A 19153-nucleotide genomic window follows, 5' to 3' on the forward strand; every position below is an offset into this window, starting at 1 on the left:
AATATTCTGCCATGGGCAGGGACTAATCCCACTAGACCAGGTTGCTTAATGCTCCATCCAGCCTGGCCTTGAACACTTCCATGGATGAGGCATCCACACTAATGTAAGCTAGTTCACCTGTAATACAGTAAGCTTGACCCTTTCATGTACATTAATGAAACACATTTCTACTTTCAAGTCACAGCCTGAGAAATAGTTATAGTACTAGTGCTGTACAGCTATTTAAGATACTTGATGTTAGAGTAATTGTTGTCATTGAGACAATCACTGTAAAAGAATTAAATAAATAGGAAGTTGAACTTTGTCTGATTGGTTATTAGTCCAGCTGCTTCTTGCAGGTGTCACTGCTGATAGACAATTTCGGGTTGTTTTTTTTAATTTGCAGGACTAGGTTGTTTTACAGTACAGTAAAAGCAGTAAACCAAATTTTATTAAATTATCATTTTAATTGGTAGACTAGAGTTTTCAATCTTTGACTTAACTCTACCTGCTGTTTAGTGTAAACTATTTTTTCCAAGAATGTTTAATAGACATCCCCAAAATTATGTCTTCCCTTGTTCTATTTTTGAACGCACATGAATATCAGTGCCTTAAGGCACTGTAATACTTGTAAGGAGTCTTAACTACATGGTTATCTTAATAGATGTACTTTACTGACACTGTAAACATTTTCAAGAGAAGACATTTATTAAGTCCTAAATTTGGAGTCAAAGCATACTGACACTATTACTCACTTTCCTGGGGTTTTTTCTTCTTTATGTAACTATCATTAAATTGTTGTCAGGGGAAGACACTTCCTTTAACAAGTAAAGGTTTTCAAAGAACTTGTAATCTAAGAATATTGGTGAAAATATTTGAGATGTGTAGAAGAAATTTGCTTCTATCAGTTACATATAAAATACAAACATGTATTTCTAATGTTAAATTGAAGTGGAACCTTTATGTCTCCAGAATTTTTAACTAGTTTTTTTTCTTATGCTCTAGGAGGGTCCTAATAGTCTGATTAATGAAGAAGAATTCTTTGATGCTGTTGAAGCTGCTCTTGACAGACAGGATAAAATGGAAGAACAGGTACTGACATTTGAAAAATGTCTTAATGATGAGCACTTCTGAGAGACTTCTGTGTCTTACAGTCTGTCCTGAGGTGTATCTCTTGAAGCTCCAGTTAATTTATTCTGACACTGATCAGGAAATTCCCCTTATTATTTTTACATTAAAATATTGTTGCTTAATGCTAATTTTGAGAAAGTAACTTCATAGCTTGTCTAGAAAATAACAGTGTAAATGCTAAGTATATTGAATGTCTCTAGTTTCTAATTCCTAAATAAATGTCCTGTATGAAAATTATTTATATGACTGCTGCCCTGTTAAGATAAAAATATCAAATACTGCTGTCTCTCAAAATCTCAGCTGTCTCTCAAAATCTAATAATTGATCTGAAGTTTCTTTTTACTTCAGTGATATATGGAATAGGAAAGACATTCTTCTGCGTGGCTACTTCACTAACTCATTTTTTAATACATTTCAGTGACAAGTATCAAAAAGGGATAAGGTATATTAGAAAACAGAGTATGAGAAAGTATGTAGTAGCATATAAGATGAGAGGGAATAACAAAGTCTTGCATCCTCTGTTGTAAAAGGCTTTATGCTTAGGAATGTGGTGAATAACAATGACCTGAGAACTAAAAGACTATCTAGTGGACCTGTAGTATCCAACAAAATTTACCCTATGTTGGGATCTCTTAGCAAAGAGTAAAGGTTTTGAGTGACTGTGATAGTACTACATGTACTACATGGATCTTTAGTGCTGCCAGTGTGTTTTCTTTTAGTCAGAAATACACCTTGAAGTTTAGATTAATTCAGCCTTAAAGCCCACTCACTGAGAATTCCAGTGGGATGACAGCTTCATGCCTGTCATGGACAGCATTAGTTGTTGTAGTGACTATGTAGATTGAGCATGACTCACTTTGTTTCACAGTCCACCCTGTAGCAGCTGACTAATGATAATTAAACCTATGTTGTTGCAGTCCCAAAGCGAAAAGGTTAGATTACACTGGCCAACATCCTTACCTTCTGGAGATGCATATTCAGCTGTGGGGACTCATCGATTTGTGCAAACGGTAAGATACTTATCCTGATCTTCTCAGAATAATGGGCTGGTCTGTGCTCTTTCTATGTAATATTTTGTATGGATTGCTGAAATTTTTTTTAGTGTTTCTAGTAACTTCCAGTTGCCTACTCATTTTCGAAAAAAAGTAGCTGGAGCTGAAGAAGGACTGCTTTTTATCTTGGCTGATTTATAAAAAATACCGATTTAAGAACCTGTTTAGAATATTCTTTACTTGTATCAGGCTGGTCAGGCAGAAAAAAATGAAAAATCCCAATTGGCAAACTTCAGTATTTTCAAGATAACTTCATGCAGATTCATTGAATTTATTTTATTTTAAAAAAATAACAATCCAGTTGGTTGTATCAGGACTGGTTGATTTGTTTTTGAATGTTACTGGAAACACTATGCTCCTGTCAGGGCTACACTGGGAGCATAATATATAATAGGTGCATGAAATCAGCATTTGCTGCTGTGCTTGCTGCTTATGGTGCCTTTGTTTTCCTTTTCTTCATTATCTTGTGCTTGCAAGTTGGTACTGAACGCTCTGTTGTGCCTTTGTTCTGATTACTTGGTTTTTTCTTTGTCTGTCTCTGGTAGCCCTATAGTCGCTCTTCCTCCATGTCTTCCATTGATCTAGTCAGTGCCTCTGATGATGTTCACAGATTCAGCGCCCAGGTACTGTATTGATGTGTCAAGTGGGGGTTGCATATCTTTGCTTTATATCATCATTTTCTCTAGAACCTGGGTTTTTTTTCTTTTTTGGTTTTTTGTTACGTCAATCACTGCTTTAAACTAGTACATTGAGACAAACAAAGGAGTTCTCTATTCCTGTACTAAATGGTTGTCTTTCTTTACATCCAGCTTGCATGCATACCACTTGTGCAGAGGCCCTAATCTCATGAAACTATTTGGCTTACTTCAGTAGCTTTAATAAAAATGTCTATAGTTCAAAAATTTTATATCTCTATGTCTATTGAAAGTAGAATAACATCTTTTACAGAGGCTAGAGATGGTCTTTTCTTCAGATTGAATATTCTGATTGAATTTCTTGCTTTTAAATCAAAGATTTGATTTTTGTCTGAAGTGTTAAGTTGTAATGTTATTAATACATTGAGTCTTATGGTTCACTATTACTATTTTTTACTTCTGTGACTAGTTTGATTACCAGAAGTCCATTAAACATGCTGACCAACAAGACTGTGGGTATGAGAAATAATATTGAAGTGTTCATGTATATTCACTTGTCCTTCAGAAATTAAATCTGATATCCTGAATATGTCAGTGTTGCAATAATGATACATTCCAGTAATGTACAAAATTACGTTAGGTACTTACTAGGAAGGTGATAGTTTATAGTAGAATTAGATAAGCGTTTGCTTTTTAATCTCCAAAACAGTAGGTCAGATATGTTATTCATGCTATTTCTTTCCTTCTCTGGTCCATACATGATGGTGAATATGGAGCTTGCTTTTGGGATCTGCTCTTTTGCAAGTTTTTTAAAAGCTCTGACCAATCTTTTTTTTTTTTTTTTCCAAATGAATGGAATTTATTTTTGTTTTTAACAGAGCCTGGAATTTTATTACCTGCAGACCCTACTACCAGCTCCATGAACAGAACCAACATTTAAGGACTTGCCTAATGAACTAAAATTCCAAGACCTTTTGCAGTCCGTTTATTTCTGAAATCTGAACTTACTGCAAGGGAAAAAGTATGCAACAACTGTTGCACAACAGTGATAGGCTCATCACTGGTACTCCAGTAGCTGAGTTAGTTTTCTAAGTTGTTTTTTTCTTTGGGAGGAGGGGTAATAAAGTGAGGGGATAATAAAGGGGGTAATAAGGAATAGAAAGCAAGTTTGATTGCCAAGACAGAAACTAGTACTCTGTCAAGTTGTAGGTGCAGAGATCATTAAGCATAAGGAGAACTCTTATTTTCCAAGATATGCAGGTGTTCTCATTTTCACCTGTTTTATGCCTGTGATAACATTTCTGTATTCATATGATAAACCTGAGTTATAGAGTACCACCATGACTGCAGAATTTATCACTTAAAAACACACCTGAGGTGGACCAGATCCGTATGACAATAATGCAAATTGTGGCTAAGTATCAGGATCAAATGGACTGGAGTAAAGTTGCTCTTTTTGCCTGCTGCACAGATTATACTACATGAAAGTTACTGTGGAGTGCCTCCTAATGCAGTTTCAAGTTAATGGACTAACTACAGAAAGTGTGAATATCCCCACATGCAGTTCCAGCCTCCAAGTATTTTCCCTAAAATAAATTTTTGCCAGACTAACAAGTATTTCACCTACTCTGGAGTTTCAGTTCTACTGAACAAGAACAAAGAGCATGATGAGAATAGCAGACCTTTTCATTCTATCTGCTATAGACTTTATTAAAAATTTATTAAAAATTGGCCTGTGTCACTGTGCCTTCCTGTTCTCAGGCTGACAATTTGCTTTAGGAAGGCAAAGTGGTATCTTGGTTCTTAATAAATGTGATTTTTTTTCCTAGACTTCATGTGAATGAAGGGAATACTGGTATCAGTAAAAGGTCAATAGCAATTTGCAGCCCTGTTTTTAAGTCTGAGAAGTTTAAACATGTATTCTGATGGGAGCTGTTTCTTCAGTGTGTCTCTAGAAAGGTGTTGTTGTCTCTGCCAGCTGCGTAGGAGTTCAGATCACTTTATTTTAAAGATCTGTCAGCTTTATAATAGGTTCTGAGTTGTTCTTAGGCCCTTTAAAAGGAAAAACTTGCCACTCAAAGTTCAGGTCAAGGCTTTATGACATACAGGTTGCAAGCAGACCGTTCTTGTAGCCAGCTAGGAACCCAGAGGTAAGAGTGAGCCTCTCAGGTGGGAGAGAATCTTTGGATCTTGTCTGTGCCTCTGAAGTTGATGCAAGTTTGTCACATGGTGACCAGTTGCATAGACTAAATACAGTTTGTACAGACAATGTGCACAAGCAGGTTGTGTAAATCCTGCATTTCCTGCTGAAGAAGGAGCCTGTTTAGATTGCATTCCTGGGGATGCCTCGTCCTCGTCTTTCCTTGATATTTCTTTCATCCCATTGCATCCAGCACGTAAAGCAAAAAGTATCAAAAGACAAAAGTAAATGTATAAAGTGTAGCTTTTTCCTTAATAAATTAAGAGATAGGATAGAAAATACGTAAGGGCCTGAAGGAATGGGAAGTACGTGCTGAGAGCATAGCAAGAATTCCATTCTTAAAGCAGTGTGATGAAGAGCTAAATAATTGTTTATTTAAATAGCCCACATTCTTACCTGGTTTGTATTGTACTGCCACTGTTTCACTGGGAAAAAAAAGGGAAGAAACTTTTGTAGGAAACCTGCTAATAACTGGCAGCAAAAGTTGGCTTGTCTAGAAGCCTTGGTGGTGCTTTTTGTTCACTGAAGCTCAGAACCAGAGCACCCAAAACCTGGATTGATAACTTTGCCTTGTCTAGAGAAGTCTATGCTTAGTTAAAATAAGACAGTTAGGATTTCCATTTGGTGGATTTTGTTTATTCATGTTGTGCTTCTAGAGTTTTATGTGATTCAGTTACCTTTTTTCTTTCTGGCCTTAAGCGTATTGCCTGTTAGGTACATAGTACATACAAAATTACTGCCTTAAATTAAAAGTAAATAATACGTTTAAATTCTTTATCATATAAAAAAAAATATTAATTGATATTATTTTTGCTTCCTACTTGTTTTCATACTTGCACAAACATGTTTTACTTATTTTACTGCACACTAGGCTTCATATTTTTGTAAGATGTGCAAAAGCACCTTGGGGTTCAGACTGTTAATTTTGTGCACTTCAACTAATCTTTATGTTGATCAATTAACTAATTTTGTTTGTAGTGCTTTTTCTTTTGGGAAAAAAAAAGAGGTATTTCTAGTAGTTCAGGAAAATGCTGTGAATCAAGTGGACTTGCTTTCTGTGACAGGTTTTAGTAGTTGTCTGTCTTTTGGGTAGATAAAAATTATTGAAGTGTTTCAAATATTTGAAACATTACACAGCAATGGATACTCTATGATTTTGCATCTGTTTTTATTTGGGGCATTAGGAAAAGGGTGGAGAACAAAAAAAAAGAATAATGTATTAGAGCTAAAGTACACATCATCTTCCTGTCCCAGTACCCATTTTCATGCATATTGTATGGAATAAAAAATGAGATAGTCACATAGCATATATTCGTCTGTAAAAAAAAAGGCACAGCTTCTAGCAAAATAAGTTTTAAACTAGCATTTTGTAATTGTAGAATCTCTGTACCATCATAATCCTTTGAGTGTAGGCATTTCTGGGTTTTTTTTTCTAGCTGTCAACTCTGCAAAGATGCCTCTGAAACTGAGGAGGCATGCTTTGCTTGTGATTCTTCTCTTCACTGCTCTTCCAATATGACTTTTGATGTGCATTTGCTTTTTAGAGCTTGTCAGTCTTCCTCCCTAATCCCCTGCCTTTGCGGAGCTTTCAAAATGCTCTTCAGTGAATATCTTATAGTGTACTGCAGTTCCATTTAGAGATACTTGCAGTTCCTATCTGCTGAAGTAAAGAACTGTCTTAGGTAGAAGTGATGAGGTTTGACAGTTTAAAGGCACAAAGGCAGGCTAGGAAGTACCCACAAAGGATGAAATCGGAATTTGAATCAAGATTTTGGCTTTTGTTTCTGAAGGCCAGCATTATTTGTTTGTTCCTAACCTAACAGAGAACTCTCGTTCAAATTCAGCTCCTGCACCGGAATTGAAGTATTAACTTGTGACTTCCAGTGCTGTACAGTGTCTCCCCAAAACCATGGAAGAAATGAGTTAAAAATTACTGGTTTATTTCTTTTACAGGTGGAAGAGATGGTACAAAACCACATGACATATTCCTTGCAAGATGTAGGAGGAGATGCCAATTGGCAGCTAGTGGTAGAAGAAGGAGAAATGAAGGTAAATGTTTCAGGTTTAGTTAATTCATATAAGATGATACACTGTGAAGACAGATACTTCCAGTGTACATTTAGCAATGTTATCTTTACTGCTGGACTCCATGATTTTAAGGGTCTTTTCCAATCTAAATAATTCTATGATTTTTGAAAAAATCAGTAAGTTATGCTGTTGTGACTGGGGTCCATGAGAACTGTAGCTTCTAATCTATGTATTCATATAAAATTCTGTGTAACTCTTTCAATAGATTAATCTTTATAAATTCCTTTCTCATTCTCTCCTACTTAAAGCTCGGTATCAAAATAATGTGTAAATTCTATGTACAAAAATAACAAGAGTAACAAGCTACAGTGTGTTGGCTGCTCCCCCATGATTATAAACCCATGTCAATAGTAATAAATAAGCTAGCTTAATAATTTCTGGAGTAGAAACTTTAAAGTACTGGTATTTTAATGGGAATTGCCACATAAGAATGTCTTCAGTGGATGTTACCAGAGGACACTTTCATGGCAAATTATTTGCATAATAAGCTTCTAGGTAAGTGGTTTATTAGTTCAGATTTTTTTAGACTGATTAAATTTAAACAATTAAAACATGAACAGTTTTGACAGCTTCTGCTTTACGTATCTTTCTTTGTGTTTGGCTCTAGGTATACAGACGAGAAGTAGAAGAGAATGGAATAGTTCTAGATCCTTTGAAAGCAACCCATGCTGTTAAAGGGGTAACAGGGCATGAAGTTTGCCACTACTTCTGGAATGTTGACGTTCGTAATGACTGGGAAAGTAAGGCATTGGTTCTTCAGCTTTGAAGATTTATCAGCAAGAATAGTATTTATAGCATTGTCCTATTTTCTGTGACTGTTCACTGATGGTTTTTTTTTTCCCTTCCCCCTGCCCCCCTCCCCTTTTAGCAACAATTGAAAATTTCCATGTCGTGGAAAATTTGGCTGATAACGCAATCATAATTTACCAGACACATAAGGTAATAACACTTCATTTGCATACCTTACTGAGACATCTGAAGCATGCATGTTTCAGTATTATGAATACTTGACTTGTCTAACAATTTAAAATGCTGTTCTGGACAATATTCCAGAACAAGTTCTCTACTAACTGCAACTTCCATCAATTTTTCAAACTTTTCTTGAGACATAATTGGTTATGTATGTGTCTGATAGAGCTTGTAGTAGCAAGTGAGGCCTGCTTTTAATGTCATGATTATATCACTGCCAGCAAGGCCAGAGCCATCCAAAGCAAACAGAAGCAATAAATCACCACTGACTACAAGGAAGAAGTTACATGACTGTATCACATTTTTTTTGCAAAAATGCAGGTTAATGTTCACCAGAATTATGTGACATACCACCTCATAATGAAAGTCTTTTTAATTGTTGGTACAACATTTTTTCTTGTACCTTAATTGTTTTTTCCCCCAAAATGGTTTTGGTGTCAATTTATTAAAATGTTCATTTGAATTACAGCCCAACAATTGAAATGTAAAGATCTGAAAAATCTATAGGAATAAAATTTACATACTTATCCTTAGTCTTGTATGTTTCCAAATATTAGTATATTCAAATGTTAAAACAAAAGTTTTTCTTTGACAATTTTACCAGTAGTGCAGTTACATTAAAACTTCTTTAAAAGAGGACTCATAATTTTGAGTAAGACATTTGTGTCATCTATATTGGTTGTGGTAAAAGCCAGAACTTTTTTTTGTATGGAATGTCAGGAAAATAAGTTTGGTATATTTTCTTACTTTGTCACACACTTCACTTCTGAAACTTTCTCTTGGATAGTATCAGTTTGCTATACCTGTCTTACTGAAGTAGTAGCTTTTTGAGGTATTTTTTTTTTTAAATACATCCCTCCTCTCTCTTCTCTGGAGACATAAGTAACTATAGATGCATCCCTGTACACCTAGCCATTAGTTCAGTTTGTAGCTTGCAAGTATTAACTAAAACGCAAACCTCTGAGGTTCATGGTACAGGAGGGCAACTGCTCATTCCTATTTTTTAAATAAAAAATTCATTGCAGTTTAGTGCTCTGCATTTCAAAGACGTTAAAGTTTTGCCTTATTTTTTTTTTTCATTTGAAGTGTAGCCAATGTGATATTTCTGTTCCCTATTTACAACAGCTATGTTCTCTTTCATCTTTCAGAATGAAATCACTAACTTGGAAGATACTTTAACTTAATAATATAACTGACCTGGTTTGCCTTGTTTGGTTTTGAATTTTAACTAGTAGTTAAACCTGTAAAAGCTTATGTTCAGGTATTTCTCTGCAGAGAGTGTGGCCAGCCTCTCAAAGGGATGTGCTGTATTTGTCTGCCATCAGAAAAATACCAGCATTCAGTGAAAATGATCCAGAAACATGGATTGTGTGCAATTTCTCTGTAGAACATGACAGTGCTCCTGTAAGTGTTATTTTGATTCCGCAAAGTTCTGTAGTTTTTCTGTTCTTGCAGTGCAGGAGAGTTTTTACAAAAATACAGTTGATTTAAACCGTGGTAAAATTACTTGATGAAGGCATTCCTAGCCAAAAGCTTCTTTGCCTTCTCTGTCATTTGCATGATCTAAGGTGTCACAGCAGAATGGAAGCAAAATTTCTGGAGATGTGAAAATATTTTAAAGAGTTGAGGTCATTTTGTATGGAATCAAATCAATATCTCTTCAGCACTATCAAATATAAGCGTAGGTTTGTATAATTATAGATAGTCTCCATTTTGCACAGTTTTGCCTTGGTTCTACGAGATAATAGCAATGGTTGTTTTCCTTGGATTGCTATTCCATTGCATGCTTTCAAGGGAAAAGTTAACTGATATTTGTAAATGCTGATACATTATTCTTGAAATGTTTCTTTACTGAGTTATCACAGCAGTTGAAGTAATTAACTTAAAATTTGTTAAGCAAGCAGAAAGTTAAAATTCAGACATTTTAGATCCTTTCCCTATCCACCATGTATCTTTTATTTTACTCACTTTCATGTTGCAGCCATGTAAGTGCTAGAAAGCAGACTCTAAGAAACACAGCTTCTAGAGTCTCTTAGACTTCACAATGAAAAGATGTTCATGCTCAAGTATGCTGAAATTACTTTAAAGCTTACAATGTTTCATATTTTTGGCAGCTGAACAATCGCTGTGTCCGTGCCAAAATAAATATTGCAATGATTTGTCAGACTTTAGTAAGTCCACCAGAGGGCAACAAGGAAATAAGCAGAGACAACATTCTGTGCAAGATTACATATGTAGCTAATGGTAAGTATAAAACTTTTCAGTATGACATTCATGATGTTAATTTTGGGGAGTTGAATACTGGCACAAAAAAAAAAAAAGGCTTGATGCCTTTTCTCTTTTCTATTGTATCTATATATATAACATCACCTTTGTGTTCATCATGTTCAAAAGGTCTCAGATTAAGGTGCTACATGAACTGGTGAATGGGATCATTTGTTATGGTGTACTCTGGAAGGAATAAATGGAAGAACTGTGAAGTTCAGTCCTAAGTATATAACCTTGGGGTGGAGGAAGTGGACAGAAATGTCTGCAACTGGAATGAGTTGGCATAGTTTTTAGTTTCAGTAATGGTATGTTGGGTTTTTTCATGTACTACTGTGATTTTTTTTTCTTCCAATTCATCTCATTAGGCTGAAAAGTTGCTGATAGTAAAGATACAGTTCTTATCCCCTGATGCCAAGGAGGAGTAAATACATTTTGTATGAAGATGCTTGCAAGCTGTATAATTTAGTCTACATTTCTTAATATTTTTTTTTTAGCTGATAGATTCTTGGTATTGATTAAAAAATTTCAAAGCTAAATTGTATTGTTGCTGTACCCAGTATTTAGAAATGTATTGGAGATGCTTACTATCACAAAACACTTCAAGGGTAGCTCACTCTGCTTTTTAGTTTTTTTTAAGTTTCTGAATTATTTAAAAAGTATATTTTCACTGCTAAATTCTGAACTGTGACTACATGGGAAGTGATAGCTTTTTCAGCAACGTATTTTCCCTGTGAATTTAAAATAACTTCAAATTTTGTTTAAATGCTTTATAATCATTTGCAGGGTGTTGCCTGTGTGGCAGTTCTGCAGGCAAATGCAGAATTATTGAAAAATTAAGACTGACTCTGCTGTCTTTGAAATAGGAAGTTGCTCAAGTCTCTGTTTCTTGGAAGCCCATAGACAATATCCTCTTCTATTCAGACATTTTCCCAAGACTTACCATACAGCATATTTAATGTTTTCTAAATAATGGCATCATAGATCTGGACTGAGTTTGAGTATTACAAATAGAAAATGCTATAGCACAAGCCTAGGGACATAAAAAAATCTGCTGATGGTTATTCTTTCTTGTTACTTCAGGAAGCGTTGCAGAAGCAATTAACTAAAATTTACTTTTTCAACATTTAGTGGAGTTGCTTTATTTCAATGCCCTTCTTTCTGTTTATTTCTAGTGAACCCGGGAGGTTGGGCACCGGCATCAGTGTTGCGGGCAGTGGCTAAACGAGAATATCCAAAGTTCTTAAAGCGTTTTACATCATACGTGCAAGAGAAAACAGCAGGAAAGCCTATTTTATTCTAGTACTAGCAGGTATACATACTTTTTAAATTCTTGAATCACCATTTTGAAGGCCAAATGAAGTATGCGATCTGGGAATGTCTTACATTATTAGCATTGCTTCAGTACTTGCTTTAGCTTGCAATATACTTTTTTAAAACCATCATGCAATTCATGTGTACAGGCTGCACAAGTTAGCCAGCATTAGTTTTCATAGACTTTTATTGGCTCATCTTGTAAGTTTTTGCATACATGTCCAATTTATATAGAAGTAAAGCAGGATGAGTACTGGCTTTTTCCACTTTCACAGGCATTTTGCACTTGTTCTGAAAAAATACACACTGAACTTACTCTAGAGCCTCATGAGGTTTTTATAACGTAAATTCTACTTAAAATTGTGTATTTCATAGACTATGAGTACATTTCAGTTTTCTTTTATATTAACAGAATAGTTTTAACCTAGGATTTTTTTTAATGGAACTTCACTGACAGACCAACATGAATTAATATAGTATTTAGAAGACTCTGACTTAAGTTTTTAGCCTTTCTGATGAACCTAGGAAAGAAAAGGGATTTCCAGGTGCTTTCTGAAGTCAATGGATATATTCTTAATATAGGTTAGAGTTATTGGCTAATATAAACTCTTTGAACAGTTAGATGATGATAAGACATAAGAAGAGGATTTCTTGATCCCTTTGAGGATATCTTAGCCCCTTAGTGTTAAATAAGGCTTAACTCATTTTTGCTAGTTTTGACACCTGCTATATATATTTCATTTTCTATAACTGTCATGTCAAACCACAGAATTCTGTTTAGTTGTGCTAGTGTTACAGCATCATTCAGTTACATCTGAAGATGAGTCTCTATCACATTTTCTATGTGTGACATAGTTCTATTTTTGGGTTCCATTTACTGTGTCAGACTCCAAAAGTCTTAGTTGCTTCATTCTTCTGTGAAAGTTATCCCTGTAATGATTCACAATTTTAAATGTGAATTGTTAGAGAACTAGTGTAAGTAAAGGATTAAGAACAAGGCATTACAAGCCAACAGTTAACACATGATGATAGTGGTCCTGATGATATTTAAGGTGTTTAACAAGTTCATTCTGCTAGCAGTATACAAACTTTTCAGTCCTGTATTCTTTTGTTTACCTGCAGCAATCAGAACAAGACTGGGTGAGCATTCCACACTGGAGAAGTGACCATGCATAGAGCACTCCATGCTGGAACGAAGGATCTACAGTCTTTTTATGGCCCAGGTTCTAGGCTTTGTATACTGAAGTGAAGAAGTGTTGCAACACCATGGGGCTGAATATTTAACAGTAGCTCTCTCCTGCTAACTTTCTTGCTGAATTAGTGTGTAATTATAAATACATGTATTGATAACATGTATATGGTTCTATTTTTATTTGCTTGCTTTAGAAGAAGAAAAGTGCATACAACTTTGAATCACCAACATGGGCTACTGTGTTAATTTTAAACAAGTTGTAGAATTTCACTATCAACCTTCCTAAGATACTTGTGCAGATTTTTTGCATGTGTAAAAAGCACAAGAGACAAATGCACATATAGCATACTGTATGTGCTTTATATGCACAAAAATCTGTGTGGTATTTTGGGGATGTTGAAAGGAGTGGCTTCAGTAAAACCTAGGTAACTTGTTGGCAGGTTTTGTTTTGCTTTGTATAATCACAGTTCATTGCTGCTGGTTTCTATAATGAATCATCTTGTTACATAAAATGCCAGTTAATATCTGAGGGCTGTCGATATCCTTATGACTTTGCCTTTTCTATTGTCTTACTCTTATGACGATCTTTAGTTCTGAAGGAGTAAGAGTGTGAAAAGCTTTATTTTTTCCAGATATCTTTATATTTCTATTGTACTTTTTAGTTATGTAATATGTGCTGCAGAATTTTTGTTTTAAAACATGATATAGAAATACCTAGAAAGATTCTGTATGAGAGGGCAAAGGACTGCCTAAAACCTAGAAGACATCTGTCCATGCTTTCTGTGGACTACTTTCTTGGATAATACTTGGGGATTTTTCAAAACTGTGAGAAGGTACACTATAATATTTATTGAAATAATTTGGATTACATAAAGCAACATTCCCAGTCTCGGTTGAGGACGAGTACATTATTTTCAGATCCTGCATGTGTTTTCCTCATCTCAATAAAGCTGTGCTATGAGGTTCATGTAGAAAAATTGCCTCTTGATCAAAAACCCATCAGAGCTATAAGAATGCATAGGTTTTACTGGAAAGTTCCCTTTAGCTGCTGTGAAAATTTAAATGTCAGATGTTTCTCTGCCTTTGATTCTGGAGATACTTGTTAGGAGCAGACAGTGTTGGGCTAGTACTGACTGTGAGGTCTTTTATCCATGTCCTGTAGTTGGAAACTCTTCAGAGGCTGCTTGGTGTTTCACTAAACTGTGTATCTTGAGGAAAAAAGTTGCAGATATATTTTCTTTAAAAGAAAGTTGAAAGTCAAATTTATTTGATACAGTGTGCTAGGTGCCTGAAAAGAGATATAATACAGTAACTTAGTGAAGATTTGGTAAATGAGTAAATGTGATCTGCACAGTATTGAAAAATTTCTCTGTTCATCTTCTCTGTAGAGATGAAACCGTACCTAACACATGATTACACACGCATGCAGATTTCATGCTTCATAACTCTTCCCTTTTTATTTGCCTTTCTCTAATGGTGTGCATGGAATATGCCTTATTACAGAGTTATTCTGTTCATTTGAATATGTAGAAAAGTGCCTATATGGTAATGTTAGCAAGGCAAATAAGATGAAAATTTGTACATCTTTACTATATCACCAGTGAGCATTTTATATACCAACTTTAAAAAACAAAATCTTATACCTCAAATGTATTTCATCTTTTTACAATCAACCAAGCAGTGGTACATTCCACCACAGCCACTGATCAGAACTTAACAAAAAAGTCCAAAATATAAACTCCTTATTTGCCGTTTCTGGTAATTGTTGGAACACGGACAAGTTTATTAATTTAATAGGATAGCTTTATTTTACAAAGGTATGGAAAGTTTACAAAGCAGTATATAAACTTATATCATTAGTTGCATTTGCACTAAATGTGATGTACTTTTGCGAATTATTCTGTAAATAAAATGACACTACAGATACTATTTGTAAAGAGTATGTTTTACTTTTAGATAAAGGCACTGGTACTTCACTGCAGCTAGCCCTGCCCAATCAGATTTGTAAGAGGCTTTTCAAGGACTATGGAAGGAGTTACGTGACTGAGAAATCATTATTAATGGACCTCTGAAAAAGTAATCTCAAAAGGCTGGAGGCCTCTCATATTGTCTTTGTGTGAGTAGCCATTAGAGCCTTTCTTCTGGAGGGGATGTTGCTTTTATGGTTTTTCACAATTTGCCTTGTCTCTTGAGCCATCCCTCTTGTCAGTCACTGCCAGGTCTGTGTGCTCTCGAGTTCACTTCCTCCTGTTAACAGATAGGAGTGTTAACACAGCTGTGGTGGTCTTTGCAGAAGCAGCTTCTGACTCTGGAATGGTTGTTTTGTAAGCTGAACTAGTTCAAAAGGCTGAAAATGCAGCAATCATCAAATACATCAGATGCATCTTTGGATATCTGCATCTGTTTGGGGAATTTAGATGTTGGCAAACTAGATCTGAAGGATATGACTTGATAGAACTTGTACTGGGAATGAAGATGAGATGGTCATTGTTACTCTGTCTGAGAACCTGAAAATCTTTGACAAATTTATCTGTGAAAAATGTGATGCACTTTGAAAAAAATTTACCTTTCACTTAATTGGGCTGAGCTGGCTTATCTGAAGTTGTGCAGATTCTCTTTAATCAGATTGTCCACCTGTATTTTTGTCAAGTTGTACAGATGCTGTATTTGAATTGCCGCTGTTCATTTACAGACTTAAAACATGAATCGTATTTTTGAGTACCTTGAGTGTGTAGAGTTGTAACTGTTCTATAATAGCTTTATGATCCTAATGATAAGTTTTAAAAATTAAAAGAAGTTGGCTCTTACATGTTACAATCACAAATTTAAAACCAGTATTTAAAATTTAAAAGTATTAAAAATTATGAAGAAAAATCTTGGCTCCTCGTTGTTTTTAACTTTCCAATGTTCAGAGAAATCTTAACCTTTTAACCAACTTTTAAATCATGAATGAATTTATATACAATATTCTAGTGCAAGGAAAACATTTAACAGGAAAGCAGTTCACTTGAGTTATTGAGATCACTTCTAGACTATGTCAGCTCTTCATTTGTATGGAATAACAAGATTCTGGGAGCTTCCATAGGAAGAACTTAGGAAAACTAAGATGTACCGAAGCATAAACTTACGGCTTTTCCAAAGTAAGAGTAATTTTTACTGAGATAAGCTTCCATAAGCAATTTTTTAAGAGAAGAAATAGGTGATGCCTAATAGATCAATAACAATCCTACCTTTATTTGTTACACAGTGCTTTCTGCTTCTTTATATAGCAATCAGGAAAATTGTAGAAGCGTTACAGCTATGCGGGACTGGAGGAACAGTTTGAAGTAACAGAAGGCATTACTTGAACAGAAAGAAAACTTAAGTTCTGCTGTTTCAGGCCTCTTGTAATATATTGCAAAAAATAGAGTCCTACAGTAATCTCTACCTTGGAGAATGCAGCTATTTTACCTGGCAAAAAGAAATTCCCCCCACCCCCCCGCAGAAAAAAAAAAAAAAAAAAGTCACATTTCGCATTCATGGTACCATAACTTACGTGCATAATTTAAAAATTACATACTTTCCTGTAAAGAGAGGTTGAGCATTTCTGTGTAACTACAGTATCATTTGACCCTGGATGATGAATGGTAATTAGAGCTATGACACACAATTTACTGGTGTGTATTACAAACACTAATCATCTTCTGTCTCCACCTTTGACAAGCTAAGTTTTATAGGAGAAAAATACATTTTGTTATTAAAAAGGGACACACTTCGAGCATTAGCAACCTGAAAGTGTCCTCAGCTGTAGCCATTGATGCAGTAAGCTCCTCTCTCTGCACACCTGCCTCTTCTATGTATGCACTACAGCCAGCATAAGGAAGCCTGGTACTGAGGATTGCTGCAATTTTCAGGGTATAAACTCATTCTCCTTAAAAATAAAAACTTTTTTATTATTTATTATTTTGGATCAGTTGTTAGACCTATTGTCATCCACAAGACTTCCAAACTTTTGTGTGCCAAGAGATAAGCCACAGATTGTACAAGTCTGTAGCCAGCGATTTGTGACCAGTGCTGAGTGGCAAAATATGACAGCAGCCCTGACAATTCCCATTTGATGGGATAAGATGCCACTCAACCGTGCAGCTGCCTGGCACATGCAGCTCCTAGGAAGTTAAGCCCTGTATATGAGGCCAGGATGGTGTGCTGCCTTGGTGAGGGCAAGTCATTCCCAAGTATGAACAGAACTGCAGGTGTGTTTGTACCCTCCAGAAAATACTTGTAATCAAGGTAACGAGCAGTCACACTGGTGATGCCTCACTGCTGCCCTGCTGGACATCACTGCTCTGTCTTCAGCCTGAGGGTGCTCAAGTACCAGCCCAGTACTCAAGGCTTCCCCACGCCCCACACTGCAGCCCTGATGCAGTTGAAAATGTAGCTATTTAAAACCTTTTCAAGCTTCTGAGAGTGGCCCCTGCCTTTAGTTGTTTCATAAAGCAGTTGGGGTGGCAATGTTTCTGACGGAGGTTAGAACACTTCAGCAGTGGGTAAAATGGTTGTCATCTGTAAGGAGCCTGAGAAATTTAAATTAGCTCTTTATCTTTCCTGACCTTTATTTGACTGAACTGTGTTTGAAAACCCTCAAACTTAATTCAAATAACACTGAATTATCGCAGCAATACTAGGGTAACTAACCATCCTACTTTCAAGAGACATGCTAAGCAAAATCATCAGTAATTCGACTAGCAGCTGCTAATTTGCTTGTAATACATTTTTAATGAAAAATTGTGAATAATTTTTTAAATACAAAGGACTTAACATTTCAGCTGTGAGAAATCCAGTAATAAAAAGTACCTGGTAATTTACTTCCTCATTAATTAGGATTATCCTAACCAATTCCAATGAAAATAATGGAAGACCATTAAAAGATGGGAAAAACCACTTGCAAATGTTAATATTACTAGATTTTCTTCTACTTCTAACTTCGGTTACATCATAAGAAACAGTTTCCCTAACAAGTACCTGTTCCTGTCACATAAGCTTTGGTGAAGAGGTGTACAGTTAGCTGCCCTTTTATGCAGCAGTTTCTGTGTTTATGCTTGTGTGAAACAGCATCTCCTGCATTAAACAGTATTAACTTCCTCTATTACTGAAAAGTTTTGGATGACTAAGTAGGATACACAAATTGTGCTTTAAAAATCTTAAGACAGCAGTGGGATCTGAGTACACGGAGGGATGAATTCCAGTAAGTCTGACATTTTTAGACTGTTAGGCAATAGGCTTTTAAAGTTATCTCCCATGCAAAAGAAAGAACACTATGGGTATTAACATTTACTGATTTTTTTAACAGTGCTAATTTGAAGTGTCCACTTCTGCTCATATTCACAAGTGAAAGAAAAAAACACTCAGGAATTGCAGCTGCCAAAACTGATACATAGTACTTTATTCCCTTCTCCCTGTTTTGATTTGCCCACAAAACGCTTTTTAGAAAAACATCATTTTCTGAAACACAAAACCAGTGCCTTAATGCCCCAGACTGTCAATCACATTAGTCTTTTGGGGTCAATTTTCTCCAGGTGTACTAGAGGCTTCAGCTGCTCAGCAAAGTTCCTCATGTCATCAGAAACAATGTCCTGCCCTGCTGGCGCAACGACATTGAGCTCCACCAAGTAGGAGAGGGAGAGCGGCTCGATGCTCTCTGTGTTTCCTGGCATCAGTATACGGAAGATCTTGTACACCATGATCTTCATGATGCCCTTGCGGAATACGTGCCCTTTGGCCACGAACTCGTGGTCCATGCGGAAGCCCATCTCCACCAGGAAGTCCGTCAGGTTGTCGGAGGTGGCGATGTCCACGCAGTTTCGCACCAGCGCGTGGCGGTTCTTGTCGCCTATTTCGGGCTGTCCCAGGTAGCGCAGGTGCCAGGGCATCCCGCTCTTGTCCATGGAGCGCCGGGCGCGCAGCACGAAGGGGCTGGCCTGCTGCCCCTTCAGCAGGAACACCATCTCGTGGTCCAGGAAGGTCTCGGGCTCCATGTTGTCGCACAGCCCGCGCAGCCGGTGCAGGAGGCTCTCCAGGCTCTGGTCCAGCACGCTCCCTGCGGAGACAGCGCCGCGACCGTCGCCTCGCACGGGCCGAGCTGGGCTCCGCACGCGGCGCGCCCGCCCCAGCGCCTTCCGGCCCGCCCGTGCGCGGCGCCAGCCCCCCACCCGCTGCTTGGTCCCGCCGCGCCTACCTTGGAGCAGGTACTCCATCATGTTGATGGTGCCGCCCGTGACGGGCATCATGGTCACCGGCGGCGCCTCCATCGCGCTGCGCTCCGGCCCCGCGGCCCCGCCGGCAGCGCCGC

The 19153-nt window shown here is 36.7% G+C and overlaps 2 protein-coding genes across 3 annotated transcripts in view; one reads left to right on the forward strand and one right to left on the reverse strand.

Moving 5' to 3' along the window:
* CERT1 (ceramide transporter 1) overlaps positions 1-15699 on the forward strand; it is an 80766-nt gene extending 65067 nt beyond the window's left edge. Inside the window, exons 9-18 of one of the 2 annotated variants that reach the window (XM_021531823.2) lie at positions 985-1071; positions 2028-2120; positions 2708-2785; positions 6951-7046; positions 7693-7825; positions 7954-8024; positions 9330-9458; positions 10169-10298; positions 11495-11631; positions 12756-15699. In XM_021531823.2, coding sequence (XP_021387498.1) covers positions 985-1071; positions 2028-2120; positions 2708-2785; positions 6951-7046; positions 7693-7825; positions 7954-8024; positions 9330-9458; positions 10169-10298; positions 11495-11622 — 945 coding nt within the window. In that variant the 3' untranslated portion in view covers positions 11623-11631; positions 12756-15699. The remainder of the gene's footprint in view (positions 1-984; positions 1072-2027; positions 2121-2707; positions 2786-6950; positions 7047-7692; positions 7826-7953; positions 8025-9329; positions 9459-10168; positions 10299-11494; positions 11632-12755) is intronic. The other variant, XM_021531824.2, reaches the window with a different exon arrangement.
* A 2524-nt stretch (positions 15700-18223) lies between these two features.
* MED18 (mediator complex subunit 18) lies at positions 18224-19153 on the reverse strand. Its single transcript, XM_021531825.3, has 2 exons — positions 19040-19153; positions 18224-18901 (listed from the first exon to the last, which is right to left on the reverse strand). The coding sequence occupies exons 1-2, from the start codon at positions 19110-19112 to the stop codon at positions 18348-18350; spliced, it is 627 nt and encodes a 208-aa protein (XP_021387500.1). The 5' UTR covers positions 19113-19153; the 3' UTR covers positions 18224-18347.

The sequence above is a fragment of the Lonchura striata genome, chromosome Z (genome assembly GCF_046129695.1).
Source record: "Lonchura striata isolate bLonStr1 chromosome Z, bLonStr1.mat, whole genome shotgun sequence".
NCBI classification, from domain to species: domain Eukaryota; kingdom Metazoa; phylum Chordata; class Aves; order Passeriformes; family Estrildidae; genus Lonchura; species Lonchura striata.